General features: G+C 45.8%; 1 protein-coding gene across 1 annotated transcript; it reads left to right on the forward strand.

Moving 5' to 3' along the window:
* Positions 1-17667: 17667 nt before the first annotated feature.
* LOC124660245 (ARGOS-like protein) lies at positions 17668-18152 on the forward strand. The gene has a single exon (XM_047198040.1). The coding sequence runs from the start codon at positions 17820-17822 to the stop codon at positions 18150-18152; it is 333 nt and encodes a 110-aa protein (XP_047053996.1). The 5' UTR covers positions 17668-17819.
* Positions 18153-20116: the final 1964 nt, after the last annotated feature.

The following is a 20116-nucleotide window of genomic DNA, read 5'->3' on the forward strand; positions in this document are numbered from 1 at the left end:
TCGATATAGCCACGGTGTATTTCAACAAATTTTAAAATACACTCTTTCGTGAACGGAGGGAGTACATATGGTAAGTTCTGAGATGAGGTCTACAGAACGTCAATAAACTTTTGAGAGTGGTGTGGCTTTCGAGGATCTCTTCTAACGGGTGGGGATCTTTTGGATCGTCATGAAGCTTCATCGAAGATTTTTCCTTCTTCATCAAATCTGGGACCGATGCAGTCTTTTTGATCCGTTCGACGACTTCTCGTCCGCATCCAACATCGTCATACCGGCTTAGAGAGGAGCGGCAACGACAACGTGCCATTGGTCTAGATATTGAAGACGATGAGCATCTCAATAATTTCGTTGTAAGTTTTCCTTTTTATTAAAATTCTTTGTGCTGTTCGATGTTTCTTTTCATTGCAGGGTCCTTTTTGGGAAAAAAAAACTAGTAACAGAGCACAAACACTGAACCTAAACGCAGGCAAGCTGTCGGTCGGCCGGCCGGCAGGACCCAAGGAGAGACGGCCACCGATGGAGCACTTGGCCTGTCAGATGCGTCGCCCCCTGGCCATAGAACGCGGTTTAAATACTTGTACGTACCACGAACTGGGTACCGGTCGTAGCTAGCAACGCGCCGCTAGCCCCAGACTTGGAATTTATGCCCACCAGTCAGTCAGGCACATGCATCGACCATCCATAATTCCACATACGCTGCACCTGCCGCTCCGAGATCTCAACGTCACCGCGGCCGCGATCTCCAAGTTGATCCTCGCCGTACGGCGCCCACGACCTCACCTTGTTCAAAGAACCTGCTCCCAAGCAGACCCCGCGCGCTTTTATATGCAAGTCGTCGGCTCAACAACCGGCCGCCCCATTCCATTGCTTGCAGCAAGCATCCTCCCTCATCCTCCAGGCTACAGGTTCTTCTCCACTTCACCATTCTCTTCGAAACTGGTTATCTCAACGAGCTCTTGCAAACCACGGCCGTGACTCTGAAGAATTTGGCTCTTGCCCTTCGGTTCTGAAGATGGAGAGGAGACCAGCGAGGAGCAGCATCGCCAACCACCACAGGCGAATGCAGACGGTGCCGTCTCCAGTGGAGCAGAAGCGGAAGCAGCAGCAGCGCAGCGGGGGGCTCAGCTGCCAGAGAACGCCGCCGCCGCCGGGCTGCTTCACCATCCAGCTGCTCATAGTGTTCCTCTGGGCGGCCGCCTCGCTCGCCTTCCTGCCGCTCGTGCTGCCGCCGCTGCCCCCGCCGCCGCTCTCGCTGCTGCTCGTCCCCGTCTGCCTGCTCGCCGTCCTCGTCGCGCTAGCGTTCGTCCCGCTCGATGCCCACAACAACGTCGTCGGCTCCTCTTGCTTGTAGAAGAGATATACTCTGCACTTTTCCCCATTCATAGCTTTTAGCTGTTCTAGATCTAGCGCGTATAGCGTTGTAGTATAGTACACATTGTATAGTTTATTAGATTGATTAATTGACGGCCCTTTTTCGGGCCTGCTGAGCGTCCCCCGGGGGATCAAAATCCCCGATCCCCGGGTTCCCAGCCGTACGATGGACGATCAAGACTATCCATCTCTGGTCAACTCTTTCAAGGAAAACGAAAAAAAAAATAAGTAGAAGTAACCCACGAGGGTGCTGCCAAAAAGTTAACCCACGAGGGAACCTGCCAGTGGGATCCCCGCACACCTCGCCCCCGCTCTCGCCGGCAGCACTGCCGGACACTCGGTAGCGCCGCCCGCTCGCAGTATCACCGGCGCCGGCGGGAAGCATCACCGGCGACTCTGGCATGTAGCAACAACGGCGGCGTAATGTAGAGACGGTGGCGTCGTTATGGAGCACGCCAACGACCTGATGTAGCGAAGGCGGCACCGGCTTGTAGCAACGGCGGCGGCCGCATGTAGCACGCCGGTGGCCTGATGTAGCAACGACGACGGCGTGGTGTAGCGACGCCAGCGGTCGCATGTAGCACGGCGGCCGCCGCTTGTACCAAGCCGGTGGCCTGATGTAGCAATGGCAGCACCGCTATGTAGCAACGCCGGAGGTCGAATGTAGCTGCGGCGACTGCCTGATGTAGCACAGCGGCGGCTGCATGTAGCACGTCGTCGTCCCTATGTAGCAACGGCGGCGCCGGCATGTAGCAACACCGGTAGCTTGATGTAGCAACAACGGCGGTCGCATGTAGCAGCGGCGGCGGCCGACATCGCCATGGCTGGTTGCAGCTCTGGCGTCAGCCCTTTGCAGCTCCGGCGCCGGCTTTGAAGCATTCACGGGCGGCGACAGCGAAAGCCACGACCTCGCGCGTGAGGTAGGGGCGAGCTCGGCGTGGTGACTTCCTCCTCCGCGGCCATGTGCCCGTGCCTCCCTCCGCTCGTCTGCGCCACCCTCCGCGATGGGGTCTGAGGGCAGAGGCGGGGCCGGCAGTTCGGCAGGTCGGAGCCTCCGTGCGGTGGTGGCTCTCGAGAGGTGGTGCCGGAGTTAGCTAGGACGGTGGCTCATGTGGCAGCATGGTCGGCGAGGCGAAGGACGGTGCGAACTCACTCTCTCCATGAATTTCCGTGAATTGAGTTTTCTGATGGGAAGGGAAGACATGATTTGGGGGAGATGGCCACGGGATGGGAGGAAGGAGATAAGGACCATATGCACGGGGTGGGATCCGCAGATGACAGCTTTGATTTGTTTGACACGCTGGGGGGACGCGTGGCGCACGCTAGACCAGGACGATCAGGACGATGGATCGTCCGGGGGAAGGGAAGCGTTTTCCTTTTTGGTTTTGTTACTGGTCGACCGATCACCTGAATTCCAGCAGTACGTCATTTGATCTCAAGATTTTATATGCTTATTATCAAAGCGAATTTACATATCAATAGCATAAAAAAATTAAAAAATGAGTGCGGAGTATATGAACTCCTGGATTGACGAGGACTGATCCATCTACTTAGAGCATATCTAACAGAACCCTCAAACTGGTCAAACCTTTAAAATAACTGCCAGTTTGACGGTTGAGGCAAAAAAAGGCGCAGATCAGAGCCCTCAAAACTATAAACCCTCAAAAAAATTTGCAGGCCGAACCCTCAACTTGGACCCCAACCTGCAGCAGTGAGGGTTCGTAGCAAATTTCTAGGTCGAGCCCTCACCCGGTCAAACCCCACGCGCGCGAGGGATTTTCCCAACTGCTCCCGCCCCCTTCCGTCCGCGCCGCTGGCACCCGCCACCGTCCCCGCCGCCGGCCATGGAGGCCGGCCAGCCCCCGGCGACCCTCTCCGCGCCGCCCGCCGCCGTCCCCGCCCCCCTTCCGCCCGCCGCCGTCCCCGCCCCGCGCCTCGACCGATGCCGCGGTGGCGGCGATGGTCGCCGAGACCCACGTCGGGCAAAAACGGAGGTGGGCGGGCACCCACCTCCTGCCGGCGACCCCCTCCACGCCGCCCGCCCCCAAGAAGGCCAAACCGGCGAAACCGGCCGCGGCCGCCCCCGCCCCCAAGCCGGCTCCCGCGCGCAAGGAGAAGCAGCTCGCAAGGAGGAAGAAGGGGCGGACCCGCCACCGCCACCGGCGAGCACGCCCGGTCCAACGCCGCCAACCGCCACCACCACCGATGTGCTCGATGAAATGTCCGCCGGGGCCTGGTTTGAGGGCTCTGATCTGCGCCGGCTGTTTTGAGCCTTCAAAATCACAATTTCTCGGCCCTCAAACTGGTTTTGAGGGTTGCAAGTTTGAACGCTCTGTTAGACATGCTCTTAGGGTATCTCCAGCTGCACAACGCATTTCACATACAGATTTATGTCAGTTTCAGTCTGTTTGTGTCGGGCCGCACATGTTGAAATCAACAACTAGACGCGTACAGTCCGTTTCGGTCAGACCCCGCTCCAACGGCTCGACAAATTTTTTTTTGGCATTTTTCATTCATAGGAAGACATAAATTTACATTGATTTAAAAAGATAAACATTGAAAAATAAAACAGGCCAAGCCCTAGGCCTACCCTACCGCATGTCGCTGTCGTGATGCGTCTGGTAGACGAATGTATGCATCATCCATGACCAGTCTGGTGCCAGTGCAAGCAGGTGGTGGACCGGCGGGGCAGGAGGAGGCACTATCGGTGGTGGTTGCTGCTCGTGGGCCGTCTAGGAAGGCAGCATGTATGTCGTTGGTGGCAGTGGGTGATAGGTTGGGGCCTACACAGTCCACGGTGACCAGGGGGCGGAGCCACGCGAGGCCTCCATGGACACCCTCATGGCCTCCTCATCTGAGAGGCCGGGAGCCATGACCTCTGCGGCATAGCATGGTGGCGCTTCTGGCGGAGGCGTTCGAGGCTGTTCTTATGATGCCTTCGTGGCCAGCCTCATCGCGTCCTCATCCACGCCTTCCGGCATGAGGGCGCGCTCTACCTTGCCCTCTTACTTGGCCTTCTCCACGAGGTACGCGAGGTAGCCCTCGGTGTCTCCCGGTCCTCCTCGGCGCGGATGGCCTCTTCCTTTCCTCCTGATGGTAATGGCGGGGTAAAGTCGTGTTGGAGATATGCTCAAGAGGCAATAATAAAAGTGTTTATTATTATATCTTAGTGTTCATGATAAATATTTACATCCCATGCTATAATTGTATTAACCGAAAACATTAATGCATGTGTGTTGTGTAAAGAACCAGAGTCCCTAGTAAGCCTCTTGTTAAGCTAGCTTGTTGATTAATAGATGATCATGGTTTCCTGATCATGAACATTGGATGTTATTAATAAAAAGATCATATCATTAGGTGAATGATGTGATGGACACACACCTATAATAAGCATAGCATAAGATCAAGTCATTAAGTTCAACTTGCTATAAGCTTTCGATACATAGTAACCTAATCCTTCGACCATGAGATCATGTAAATCACTTACACTGGATGAGTATTTTGATTACATCAAACGCCACTTCGTAAATGAGTGGTTATAAAGATGGGATTAAGTATTCGGAAAGTATGAGTTGAAGCGCATGGATCAAGAGTGGGATTTGTCCATCCTGATGACGGATAGATATGCTCTGGGCCCTCTCGGTGGAATATCATCTAATTAGCTTGCAAGCATGTGACAAGGTCACAAGAGATGATATACCACGGTACGAGTAAAGAGTACTTATCGGTAACGAGGTTGAACTAGGTATAGAGATACCGATGATCGAACATCGGATAAGTAAAATATCGCGCGACAAAGGGAATCGATATCGTATGTTAATGGTTCATTCGATCACGAAGTCATCGTTGAATATGTGGGAACCATTATGGATCTCCAGGTCCCACTGTTGGTTATTGATCGGAGAGGAGTCTCGATCATGTCTGCATAGTTCACGAACCGTAGGGTGACACACTTAAGGTTCGATGTCATACATTAGATATGGAATATGAGATGGAGATCAAATATTGTTCAGAGTCTCGTATGGGATCCAGGACATCACGAGGAGGTCCGGAATAGTCCGGAGAATAAGATTCATATATGGAAGTCGTTTTCAGGATTACCGGAAAAGTTCAGGATTTTTCGGTATTGTACCGGAGGTTCTAGAAGGTTCTGGAGGGTACCATAGTAAGGCCCACCTATCCCGGATGACCAACATAGGCTGGAGGGGTCGCATAGGCCCACATGGGCTAGGCACACCAGCCCCCCAAGGCCCATGTGGCTGGATCAAGTGGATAAGATAAAATCCCTTGAAAATATGGACTTAACTTGGGGGGGGGGGGGGGGGGTTCCCCCTTGTTTTGGCCGACCCTAGGGCTTGGAGGAGGGTCCAAGGCAGCCCCCCACGCCTATATAAGAGGGAGGGGATGGTTGGGGCGTAGCATGTCATTCCCCAAACCCTAGACGCCCCTCTCTCCCTCCTCCTTCTTCCTGCGCAGGCTTGGCGAAGCCCTGCAGGAATTTCTCCTCCACCTCCACTACCACGTTGTCGTGCAGCTGGGATTTCGAGGAGATCTACCACCTCCGCTGCCCGCTGGAACGGGGAGAGGAAGGACGTCATCGACACCGTACATGTGACCGAATACGGAAGTGCCGCCGGATTGAAGCACCGGAACGATCGTCTACATCAACCACGAGATCAATCTCTCGTTAAGGCTTGGGAATTCAATAAATAATAATACCCCTATTTATTTCTTGGGAATTGTACTCCCTCCGTTACGGTTTAACATGCGCGCACACGTAGTTTAAGAATAACTTTAACAAAAAATATTGTTAATAAATTTTAAATTATATGTCTACGAAGTTATACCATTAGATTCGTATTTAAAAAAAATTCACTGGTATAATTTTTACGATATATAACGCATATTTTATCAACCAAATTAATGATCAAAATATTTTCTTAAAATACTGTGTGCCTCCACTAAACTGATACGGAGAGAGTAATAAACATCATCAAGGTGTAGTAATGTGCTACACATTAACACCTACACTTTACCTGTGCTCCGTGGAAACTAAAAATTGAGGTTGAGCTGCTCGTAGCCTTTTATTTTGAAATCTTTACTATTATATTGGAGTTGGGGATGGTGTTACTTTGACATCAAACATTGAGAAGATCCCAGCCGTTTATCACCTCAAAAACGTCAATCAAACATCACGTGCGCCTCTACGTTAACAATTATAAGGAAAATATTATCTTTACTATTATATTGGAGTTGGGGATGGTGTCACTTTGACATCAAACATTGAGAATATCCCAGCCGTTTATCATCTCAAAAACGTCAATCAAACATCACGTGCGCGTCTACGTTAACAATTATAAGGAAAGTATTATGTGTTTTTCAAAAAAGGAAAGTATTATCAGGGATCCTATCAATCACCGTAATTTAAAAAAAAACATGGAAAGAAACTAATGGAGTAAATCTAAATTTACCTAAACAAACATATAACGATATTTTCTTTCTCACTAGAACCTTTGCTCGAGATTTACGTGCGCGATCGCCGCCCCAAACGAGCGCGTGGGAAAGAAATTTGTGGAAGTTCGTCGCTGCAGCTTGGCCACTCCCACCGATGCCCTCGTGAAGGAGAGGAAGGGGCGCTGCACCGCTGCTGCGAGAGGGAGGAAGGCCGTGCCGGCCGGCGGGGTAGAGAACCGCCTGCACCAGAAGGGACGACGACCGCGCCAGCCTGTGTAGCGGAGCAGGCCGCCAGAGGAGGATAGAGGAGGGGGACATCCGAGGCGGCAAAGAGGGGGCATCACTAGGGTCGGAGGGAGCCTCAGCTGGAGTGCAGCGGCTACGCAGAGGATCTCGTCGGAGTGGCGGTGGAGGATCTCCACACTTCCGGCGTTGTTTTCTCCGTCGAGGCTGCCCGGAGGAGCACGTCATAGTCTCCGTGCGGAAGAGCCCGTTGAGGTGGCAGCGGTAGATCCAATTCATTTGGCCTTGACCTGCTGCCCTCCGTTGGATTCATTTGGGACCGGCGAGCTTCTCGTTGTATCCATCGATCCAAGTCCAACCTCAGTGCAATATGTTTTTATGTTCTCTTGAGTCCCCCTTCTCCTCTGAATCCTTCATGAGTACTGAATCTTGCATTATTTTCTGAAGTTCTGGCCATCAGAATATCGATTAAAACTGAGGGAGAAAAGACTCATACAAGACACGGATATTTGTTTTTCTCTAACGTCAAATGGATGTTACAAATCATCAAATTTACATGGATTCAACAGCCATTTCATGGGAATGTCAGTTCCTACAACTGCATCTATAGGAATAACCCACGTCGAGCTACATCATACATGCTGACAAAACTTAGCTGAATAATAAGCACACTTATACCTGGCAAAGCACACCACCATGATACTATGAATAGATCACGGTCCCATCACACAATAACAGTAACATGTAGCTGCCGGTAGACAAAGTAACCTTGCTCAGAACGTCTTCCTTATATACTCTTAATACAGTACACAGACACATCGCACTACATGCCAACTAATCTTCTATAGGTAATACCAAGGCTCAAGTTTTTATTCTTAAGAATAAGGCTTTGATGATATATTTTCGACACAACAGCTGGCAGCGCTAGCATTTTTTTTGTTTTTTTGCACAAAGGAGAGATCTAAAAGACCTTGGTGGTATTTCATAGGAAGAACACGTTGCAGGTACAAAATGCAGGCATGCCAGCATGACCCTCCTTCGTATCCACAAACAGACATATATATGTGCTGCACTGCATATCAATGCATGGCGAAATGGCTATGGCTTACTGTACTTTGTTTAGAAGGATTGGCGTGGGATTGTTGGCATTGCTATTGAGATACTTTGTCCCAGCACTCGGCTTGGGCACAAAAACATGCATCCCTTTACCCTAACAATATGCCATTCAGAATATTTCTTTGGCATGTAGCTTCCAAGCCGGTGTAACGTTTGATCTTAGTACAATACAGATGTACTTGTCAATGGACACCACATTCAAGAATGATTTTGCTAGAGTCACCCCTGACTTATCCCCTCCCCATGTACAAATACAATTCGTTTCATTGTCAGTTCTAAATGTTACTCACACTTCTTTTGGACGAATAAGTGGAATCTTGTGTTTGATGACTTTGCAATCCACTATGTTAGGCAGAGTGCATAGTCGAGAAAAGCGGGTGAGCTAGTTTGCAGCGATCGTCACAAGAATGGCAATGAGCTGGCAGTAAAGTTCTTGAAATCTTTTTTTGACAACTTGTTCTACGAGAAACAAGATGCTTTTGCCAATAGGGACGACTACATCTCTTTCGGGCATCATATCTACGAGTTCTTGAAATCTTCATAGGGGTGGTGGCAACGTTATTGAACTACAATACAAAAATGCAGAATCTTGATGTTTTTATAATCTAATTAGCTATATTTTTTATACCCAAATTTTCACATGCATCATGTACTTACATATATCGCAAGATATGAAACGAGAGAATCCGTAGCAACGCACGGGCACTCAACTAGTATTTATTATTTTAAAGTTTTAAAAAAATGTAAATAAAATTCTAGAGGTTGTTACTGGTGTATGCTACTCCTTCTGTCCGGAATTAACCTGCCTTATGGGTTTGATTAAAGTCAAAGTTCACAAAGTTTGACCAAATTTATAGAAAAACACATCAAATTTTGTGATAGTGAATATGTTTGATCTGAAAATAGATTTGATGATGATTCTAATAATACTTGTCACATATCTTGGATATAGATATTTTTCCTATTTTGTGTAGCATAGTATATATCCCATAAAGTGGGGGCGTTTTGGCTCATAGGAGCAAATTCTCCCATTATACAAAATAATTACAAAACAATTAAAAAAATATTTAAAAATTCTGACATAATTTTTTTGGTGTACATCGTGACATTCTATGTTAGTACACAAATTTTCGTAGAGAAACACCATTTTATGTGGCGTGTACAAAAAACACAAAAAAATGTTGTGTACGTAGTCGTGTTATAGCATCAAAATTTGTCTTTTTTTACAGGAGCCACAATTTTTTTATTTTTTTGGAAACTTGTGTACGAACATAAAATGTGTAGATGTACATGCAAAATTTTATTTTACAATTTTTTGATACTTTGAAATGTAGATTCACACAACGGGAGCAAATGCTCCTATGATCCAAAGTGAATATCCCATAAAGTAGCTCATATTGAGATTTTGAAGGTTTTCAGTTTATATCATTGCCTACCTCTACGATTTTTTCAAGATTTTTTTAAATCTTGGAAATTCAAATTTTAAATGTTAAAAAATTAAGAGCAACATGTACCTCGGTCTCTATTTATCCACTCTTATATGCTCTACCACTATACTCAAACTTCTCTATGAAACTAGGCTCAAATTCTTTAGGAAGATCCATCTTCAGGCTAGCCTAAGTCCTAAATCCTAAACTCAATATTTAAAAGTTTCGTCTTTATGAAGTTTATTTTTGATGGTCCGCGGGAAAATGGACCTATACACACACTCATAATCCCTGTGCTTTAATATTTTGGAGGTTACCCAGTGTTGTCCAGGCATATGCTCCCACACATTTTACCAAGCTATATGCACCAAATTAAGTCATGTTTGGTGTCATGGTGTATTATGATAATTTATTCAAATTGAACCTTTTTATGTGTTTTGTGTTTGACCATTTGATGTTGGTATAGAAATGATCTGTCTTCCTAATCGAGAACTATAAGAAAAGTATCCATCATCACTGCACTATAGTGCTTTGTGTTTTTGTATAATATACTTTTAATTACTACAACATGGTTTGCCAAACAAGGATAGTTCCTTTACAACTACATTTTCACAACAATTTCACAAAATAAGGCCATCATATAAACCGCTGAATAACATTAACCGAGCTCAAGAGGATATAGACTATTAAATTACTACATCTGTCTTAAAATATAAGATATTTTGGTAGGGTAATTTAGCGTACCAAAACATCTTATATTTTGAAACTAGGGTATTAGAATATACTTCTAGCATTTGTCTAGAGTCAAACATAACAAAATTTTGACCAAATTTGAAAAGTAGCAGAATTTATGACACTGAATTAGTATCACTAGATCTGTACTAAATTATAGTTTCATAAGATATCAATTTGATGTCATACATGTTCTTTCTTATGTAAAGTCTATCAAATTTGAAGTTATTTGATTTAGAACAAAAGTTAAAAGTACACTTATTTGTGAAGACAGGTCGCCCCATAACAAAATTTTGACCAAATTTGAAAAGTAGCAGAATTTATGACACTGAATTAGTATCACTAGATCTGTACTAAATTATAGTTTCATAAGATATCAATTTGATGTCATACATGTTCTTTCTTATGTAAAGTCTATCAAATTTGAAGTTATTTGATTTAGAACAAAAGTTAAAAGTACACTTATTTGTGAAGACAGGTCGCCCCATAACGTTTATAATTAACGGTATGAGATCATTAGAAACTACTAATAAATTATTAACAAATAATTAAGACATATCTATAACTATCCCATGTGCGTAACATACTTGTTTTCCTTTCATCATATCCTACAACTGGCCCACCGAGCAGCTGTCTTCCTCTTTGGGTGGGCATGAACAGGAAGGTTGAGCCTCACAACCATGGCAGACAATATCTTCTCTTCAATTCCACAATTATAGCGAATTATCCTCTTCAACTTCAACACAAAAATAATTCATGATTTAAAGTACATCTCATTCAAGAAATTATTTATACACTTGTGTCTTCATTACCCAAAAACGAACTAGAATCTAAATGAAAATTTGGTGGCTCAGATCTAGTGGCGTGGTCGTGATGTTAGAGACAGCCGTGCAGTACCACCGATAACCTATTGCGTCTATAGAAGTGCAGAGCTATAGAGTCACCCTGCTGTGCAGGATCACTCTCGTCGCCGCTTCTTAGGCAGCCAATTTCTTCGATGGGGAGCAACGGCATGAACTACGACCGGCTACTTCCACTGGACGGAAGATTCAATAGGGTGGCGACGAATTTATAGCAGATCTAAAAGAGGGGCTCAAACCATTACTTCCAAACGGATAGTTCCAGCAGGCCACATTTTTTCTATTTGATAATTATTAATGGGTTCATAGCCATGGCACATGTGGTCTGTATTACAATAATTGGTTATCTCATATTCTTTTGACAAAGAATTGGTTAACCTATATTTATACTCAACTTGTTTACTTGTTTATAACTCTACATATGCACTTTAATCTAGTATACATTTATATGAAATTTAACAAATTAGCGATATAATAGGTGATGTCAAGAATACATCGTTCTTTGTTATACAACTTCAACGACTCGTTTACAGTTAAAATTACATTAATTGATTCTTTCTTTTTGCCCATTTAAAACCTTGATTAAACTAAATCTCTCTAAATTTGGAAATAATAAAATTACATGTCTTGATTGACTTTGATACTTTGATATATTATAGTGTATATGTATTTCTCCTCATGTACTTGTAATATCGAATATCGTGGTGGGGATTTCCAAATGCACAGAATAAAAAAAAATCATGGTAGAGGTCTCCTGGTTTTTACGATAAAAATATCTAGATTGTATGAGGTGTGTACAATTGTTTTATCCTTGAATCATTGGCATTGGTTTCATGTTTCTCCAGGTTCAATAATCGCTTAGCAACACAGGGCTACTCTCTAGTTTACTGTGGTAATGGACAATATTTTTCATTGATCTAATATGCAGTCTATATAAAACTAATAACCTCAACCCGAACATAGAAATGGTATCCAAACTCGCACTTCTAACCCTCATGACTAACATCAGCTACCATGATTTATGGATTCATGTTTTCGTTGGTTTTGCAAACAAGCTAGGTGCAAGTAGAGATCAATTAAACCCACAATTCTTAGCTGCAAGTACATATCTCTAACTTTGGATGAATTATTCTTCCCAACCTCTCTATCACGTTCATCAGTTAGATCAACTTAACCCACCAAGTTCTTCAAAGTTTCCCACTACTCGGATATTTGCGAGGTGCCATTTGTGTTCTCTAGTTTCCACAACCGTTTACATAAGGGACTTTGAATCATATTAGTCGTATCCAAAATGCCCAAAACACCACAATCTTTAGGTACACGCAATAATGGCCAGTTAACCAAATGCAACTTCTTGTTGTCTTCCAATTCATGTCAAAGCATTATACCTCTGTGATGATTCATTCTCTTTATTGTGCCTTTTGGATCTCCCAGGAAAGAAAAATATATATAAGTCACAATACCGAGATGCACATTTACGATGTAGCATTGCCACCAATTGGCAACATGATCTCTTGCCACCCAACAAGTTTTTTCTGCATTTTCTCCTCGATATGACACCATTGGGTTTTTTTTATAGATAAAAGGCAATAACATGCCCGACTTTAAATTAATAAAGCCCAGAGGTTTAACAAGGTTATACAACCGCTGCGGCATACAGCTTAGCCAAGGAAAGACTAGAAAACGAGGTAGAATCATAGGTCCAACCGAGGACCGACATAAGGAACACAGGCAAAAGCAACTCCGCAAGCCTGACTACTTAAGCTTCATTGACTTGAGTGACTTGGTCTCACGGCGGCGTACAGCTCCCTCAGCTTGTTCTCCAGCCACCGGAGGCCCTCCCGATCTCCCGTCTTGGCCATGCCGCTCCAAAGCTGTAGAAAAAGGGCAGTTTTGAAAATCACATTAGCGGGATGGTTAATGACTTTTTTTTCGATAGTAAGTTTATTACGAATGTTCCACAGAGCCCAAGATTGGGCGAGAAAGAGATTCCACACTAGCCTACGGGCCCTTCCCGCGAGGCTAGAGAGAATGGCATGAAATTGTGGGAAATTCCCAGGATTCCAGTCACAACTAAGAATTTGTCTTACGGCGCTCCAAGCAAACCTAGCAAGGGAGCAAGAGAAGAAGATGTGCCCAGCATCTTCCATCTGACCGCAAAGGGCGCAATTGCCCGAGGCAGGACCATGGCGAGTTGCGATCTGTTGGCTAGAAGGTAATCTATCGATGATGAGCTGCCAAGCAAAAATCTTGATCTTCAGGGGCACCTTGGCAGACCAAACATCCTTATGATGTGCAACCGTCGCCCCTTGAGAGAGCTTGGCATACAACGATTGCACCGAGAAAACACCCGAGGGTTCCAAGTGCCAAACCACCTTGTCCTTAGTGCTAGTGAGGGTGGAGGGTTGAACGAGTGACACCAGGTCAAGCCACTGCCGCCTTCCTTCCGGACTAAGAGAGCGCCGGAAGGTGATAAGGAGCTCCCCAGCTTCCAGGGCCTCAGCCACCGAGAGGTTAGGGTTATCACAGATATTAAACAGCTCAGGGAAGCGTTCCTTGATCGGTTGGTTGCTGCACCACCAGTCAGTCCAGAAGAACGTGCGTCGCCCATCACCAATGATGTGTTTCGCACCCAGCTTGAAGAAATGCTTAATTTTATGCAAGCTTTTCCAAAATTGCGAGGTTCCTTGCCCTGAGCCCTCGAACAGATTATCGGCATCGCGGTATTTGGCTTTGATAATCGTGGACCAAATCGAAGCCTCGTCCTGGTAAAGCTTCCATATCCATTTGGAAAGCAGAGCAATGTTCATCCTTTTGGAGTTAAGCAGACCTAATCCACCCGAGGATTTCGGCCGGCAAACCGAGGGCCAGTTAACCATATGGTACTTGCGTTTATTACCCGCACCTTCCCAGAAGAACTTGGAACGATGCGAGTCGAATTTCGCATGAATCCCGTCATGCAGGAGAAAGAGGCCCATGGCGAAAATGGGGATGCTGTCCAGGCAAGCGTTTGCCAGGATCAATCTTCCCCCGGAAGTGAGGAGTTTACTCAGCCACGGTTCAGTTCTACCGGCGAGCTTGCGAACCAAGAACAGCCACTGTTCCAGACGCAGCTTTCTGTCCGAGATAGGGAGCCCCAGGTACATAAAAGGAAAGGCTCCCCGTTTACAGTTGAGCTTATTCGCAATGCGCTGCTGTTCTTCCAGGGGTTGGCCCATCACGATTACTTCACTCTTATGATAATTGATCTTTAATCCTGACATGTCTTCAAAGCACATAAGCAAAAAATTTGAGGTTGGCGATGTTTTCTTCCGTGTTTTGGACGAGGATGAGCGTATCGTCCGCGTATTGGAGATGGGAGATCCCACCAGGGATCAAGTGGGGGACCACACCCTGCAGGTGTCCTGCCGCCCCCGCGGCAGAAAGGATACCAGAGAGCGCCTCACCAATGAAATTAAACAGGAGAGGGGAAAGCGGATCCCCTTGGCGAACCCCTCTTTTGTTCCTGAAGTATGGACCTCACCATTGGGTTTTGGCAAGCATCTTCACAAAAATGGGAATCCCAAGATACGTGAAGGGAAATGAGACGGTGAAGAAAGTAAAAATTAAAGTATAGTGTTGCTCCGTCTCCTTGGCTGCCCCCATATAGTAGATATTACTTCTATGAATATTAACTTTGTTCAAGAAGACATAAAAAACACTTTGTATTCCTTGAACTGATCAAATCATATTTTAGAAGCAAGATTTTACCGTTGGAATCATCAATTAGATGTAGATTTTGCTTTGTTGATGACCTTTGATAGAGACCACCAACACGGAAAGTTTATCATATATATGCTCATCTGCACCAAGGTCGCGTTTGGTTTCATAGAGTAATAGCCTCACCACGTATCCACATGGTGACCTTGCCTCTCACCTCCTCACCTATCACAAAGCTTCACACCGCCGTTCACAAGTTTCGGCACGTCGGCGACCACGAAGACAGACACCACCATGGCACCGCCGATCACGCCGGTCAAAACCGTCACCACGTCGCCGACCACGAAGACGAAGAGCACCATAACACCGTAGGTCACGCCGGTCAGAAGCATGGGCACGTCGCCGACCACGAAGATGAAGACCACCATAGCACCATCGTTCACGCCGGCCAGAAGCATCACCACGTCACCGACCACGAGGATGAAGACAACCATAACGCAGTCGGTGACGCCGGCCACAAGCATCACCATGTCGTCGACCACGAAGATGAGACCACCATGATACCGCCGGTCACGCCGGTCACAAGCATCACCACGTCGCCGACCACGAAGACAAACACCACCATGACACCACCGTTCACGCCCGTCACAAGCATAACCATGTCGCCGATGACGAAGCTAAATACCAGCATGACACCGTCGGTCACGCCGGTCACAAGCATCACCACGTCGTGGACCACGAAGATGAACATCACCATGCCACCACCACCATGAATTATCACCTCTCACTTCTCACATATCATCACCACGTCGCCGTCTATGAAGATGACAAGCGAGAAGTTGAGCAAAAGTAATCAAACTATACTCACACATATGTACACATTACAGTATACTAGTGAGTCATTTATTTATTCGTCTATGTTCACCAAAACGAAAATCTTTCAACATGAAAATCATGCGGAATGGGAGGTGAACCCACCCCTTAAATGAAATTTTAAACGGTTGAGCGTGTACGATAAATTTGGCAAAATTCGCTCAAAACTTCATACACGAAATTGACGATTTACGACTGACGAAACTCGAAACCGATTGTGGAAATTGATTCATATCATCAACATGCATCTTTTTCATGTACAACTTATTTCGATTCGGACTATGTTTGTGTTGATTTGAGGAGAGTGTGTGTGGAGTAGTCTAAGGGAGAGTGAGCGTAACCCAGAGTACGCGCAGACGTTGCATGAGTGGAGCCAAGGAGGCTCGAGAACGGGCCTGATCCCGGAGAAACTGCCATTTCGGGCGTTCCTCCGGGGCCTGTCGCAGGGATGCTTTGAGAATCGATTCATGCGAGAACGCGGCTTGGCCCAAACGGGCCGAAAATTGCTCCCCCCATGCGAGCCAAGGGGATGCAGGCTACCAAAAGCTCCCCAAATCTCCAACAACAATGGGGTCGAGATTATCATATGTTTTACTAAAACTAAATTTGAAAAGCACCTCGAGCTTGACAGCCTCATATGATGGATGTCATGGACAGTCTCATGTAGTAGCAAAACGTCCCCCATGATGTGTCTGTCCTTAATAAAAGTTGTGTGAGCGTGTACAACCACCTTATGTATTATCGTACCTTAGACTACCCACAATGGGAGTATCATAGGTAGTATCATGCATTCCATGCATGCAAAATGCTGATGTGGCGGTGCAATTAAGGATGAGAGAGAGTGTACTAGTATCATAGGTAGATACCGTATCATAGCACATACTACTAGAAAAAATAATGTCAAATAAATCTTGTACACATATTTGCATTGAGATTCTACAAAACAATTAATATATGAAGACTATGATACTAATATATGATACCATGCATTGTGGAGATAGTAACATGTAGTAGTATTATACGCATGATACTTCTATATGATACTATGCACTGTGACTAGTCTAATCTATTCGCCGACATCTTTGTTAGTTCCTCTGTTCACTAGTATAAGAAGTTTTGGCAAGCTAAATTGCCAAAACGTCTTATATTAGTGAACATCCGGAGTAGGATTTTAGCTAACTTTCAGCAAACAGATAGACCTAAATTTTGATATATTACTGCATCAGGCATGCAAAGTAGATAAATAGCAGAAAAACTGCCATACACGCAAGTGCACACAGACTGACGTCGCCAATCATAGTTTCAAGTACCACGATTACCACATGATGCCTCATCGATCATCAACTAAAGTAATGGACGAAGTGACCAGAAGTCCAGAAGTAGGAAAGCGACAGGGACGAGTCAGGGCATACTGTACCGTACGGACGATTTGTCCCAGGGCGGGTTCTACAGAGGACGAACACTGAAGCTGCGCCGCGCGCCGGCGGCAAGCTGTCGGCCGACCGAGCGGCAGCACAGAAGGAGAAGACGACCACCGACGGGGCACTTGGCTGGTCAGATGCGCGCGTCAGTCGCCGGCCACCAGTCGGTGTAATGCAACGCCCGTCGGAATTTATGCTCCCCACATGCATCGATCGAGTCCATCCACATACGGTGCACCTGCAGCTCCGAGATCTCAACGTCACTGCGGCCGCGATCCCCAAAGTTGATTCTCGTAGTACGGCGCCACGACCATAATCGATGCGTGCATGCATGGGGGCGCGGGTCCAGTCAAAAGCTCACGCTGTTCAAAGAAGCTGCTCCGAAGCAAGCAGAGCAGACTCCCCGCGCGCGCGCTTTCTTATAAGTCGTTTCCCCAACAACTCCTCTGTTCGATCCCCACGAGTCTTCGACCGATCAGAGAGAGCCCTTTGGTGGATTCCTTCACAGCTGTTTGGCGATCCGCGGCGCGATCCGTCTCTCAATTTTGGCGTTCCAGCTGATTCCATTCCACCGGAGGAGGAAGACGCCGCGCGCGCGATACAATTTCGGCCCAACCTACAAGATGGAGAGGAGAGCGACGAGGGGAAGCACAGCCCACCACAGGCGAATGCGGACGGCGCCTGCGCCGGCGCTGGAGGAGCAGAAGCAGCAGCGCAGCGGGGGCCTAAACTGCCAGAGAACGCCGCCGCCGCCGGGCTGCTTCACCATCCAGCTTGTCATCGTGTTCCTCTGGGTGGCCGCCTCGCTCGCCTTCCTGCCGCTCGTGCTGCCGCCGCTGCCCCCGCCACCGCTCTCGCTGCTGCTCCTGCCCGTCTGCCTGCTCGCCGTCCTCGCCGCGCTAGCGTTCGTTCCGCTCGACGCCCACAACAACGTCGTCGGCTCCTCTTGTTTGTAGAAGAAGAGAGACTCTGCATTTTCCCCATTCATAGCTTTTATCTGTTCCTAGTCTTCTAGATCTAGCGTATAGCGGTATAGATACACATTGTATAGTTTTTAAATTATTAGATTGATTAATTGAGGGCCCTTTGTTGGTTTCGATATTGGTCAGAGACGACCTGAATTCCAACAGTACGTCATTTTCTCTCACAAATTTACATGCTTATTATCAAAGCGAATTTAGAAACCATTTTGCATAAAAATATAAAAGAGAATGATTGCAATATATGTACATCAAGATGCTATATAATTATATAATGAACTCCTGGATTGACGATGATTGATGTATCTATTAGTATTACCTAGTCATGAAAATGCGCAAGTACTCTCCTAGTTGTGTCATTATTTAAAGATCTTCTATAACTAATATGACCCTTATTTATTTTATGGAAATTGTAATAAACATCATGAGGGTGTAGTAATCCGCTACAATATTATGACCATAAGCGGACCCAGGAAAATTTTGAAGCCTGGGCAAATAAGTCTAGGATGCTAATTTTGTATCAAATACATATGAAATATGGGCAAAAATAAGCCTGCCGGCTGGCCGGAAGCCTGGGCGGCTGCCCGGGCAATAGGGATGCTAGGTACGCCTATGATTATGACCCACATTCAGCTTGTGCTCCGCCACTATACTCAAACTTTTTCTCGGTGAAACTAGCCTCAGATTCATTACGAAGATCCATCTTCAGGCTATGATCATAGCTTAAGTTCTAAACCCTAAACTCAATATTTGAAAGTCTTGTCTTTTCATCAAGCTTATTTTTGATGATCCGTGGGATAATGAACCTATAAAATACACTCATAATCTCTATGCTTTAATATTTCGGACGTAATCTAGTGTTGTCCGTGCATGTGCTCGCACACATTTTACTAAGCTATACACACCAAATTAAGGCATGTTTGGTGTCATGGTGTATTATGGTAATTTCTTTGAATTAAACCTTTTTATGTGTTTTGTGTTTGGCCATGTGATGTTGGTATAGAAATGAGTTGCCTTGCTAATCGAGAACTATAAGAAAAGTATCCATCGCACTGCATCTGTGCTTTTCTGTTCTTCTATAATATGGTTAATTACTACAATATGGTTTGCCAAACAAGGATAGTTCCTTTAAACTACTTGTGCACAACAGTTTTACAAAATAAGGCCAGCATATAAACCACTGAACAAAATTAACTGAGCTCGAGAGGATATAATTTCATTGAATTATTACATATGTTCTAAAATATAAGATATTTTAGTAGGCTATTTTAGCGTACCAAAGCATTTTATATTTTGAAACGGATGCATTAGAATATACTTCCTCAATCTGCGAATAAGTGTACTTGTAGCATTTGTCTGAAATCAAATTTATTAATATTGGATCAACTTTAAAAAAATAGCAGAATTTATGACACAAAATTAGTACTTATTAAAATTTGTCTAACTTTTAAAAGTATCAGAATTTATGACACCGAATCAGTATCACCAGATATGTAATAAAATGTAGTTTCATAATATATCAATTTGATGATACATGTTGCTTGTTTATAAAAGGTTTATCAAATTTGAAGTTATTTAATTTAGAACAAAAGTCAAAAGGTACACTTATTTGGGAAGATAGGTCGCCGCGGCCATGGGGCCACCACCACCGAGCGGAGGAGCTCCACCTCCATTGTCGACGCACTAAGATCGTCGCTGGAAGGCCGCAACATTGCACCACCGCTGACGCTCGATGCCATCACCCGCACCGTCGGGAGAGGGAGGTCATCGCCCGTGGAGAAATCTTCGGCGCCGCCGGCACCACGCGGGGTTTGCCCTGCAGTGTCTCCCAATAGCTGTGAGAGGAGGAGGAGCAGGAGGAGGAGGAGGAGGAGGGATGGTGAGGACTGAGGACTACAGCAGCCGGCGGCTAGGGTTAGAAAGGAGCACATTGGTATTTA

The sequence above is a fragment of the Lolium rigidum genome, chromosome 6 (genome assembly GCF_022539505.1).
Source record: "Lolium rigidum isolate FL_2022 chromosome 6, APGP_CSIRO_Lrig_0.1, whole genome shotgun sequence".
NCBI classification, from domain to species: domain Eukaryota; kingdom Viridiplantae; phylum Streptophyta; class Magnoliopsida; order Poales; family Poaceae; genus Lolium; species Lolium rigidum.

Coding starts and splice junctions, on each gene's coding strand:
- LOC124660245 (XM_047198040.1), top strand. CDS start 17,820: ATGGAGAGGAGAGCGACGAGGGGAAGCACAGCCCACCACAGGCGAATG.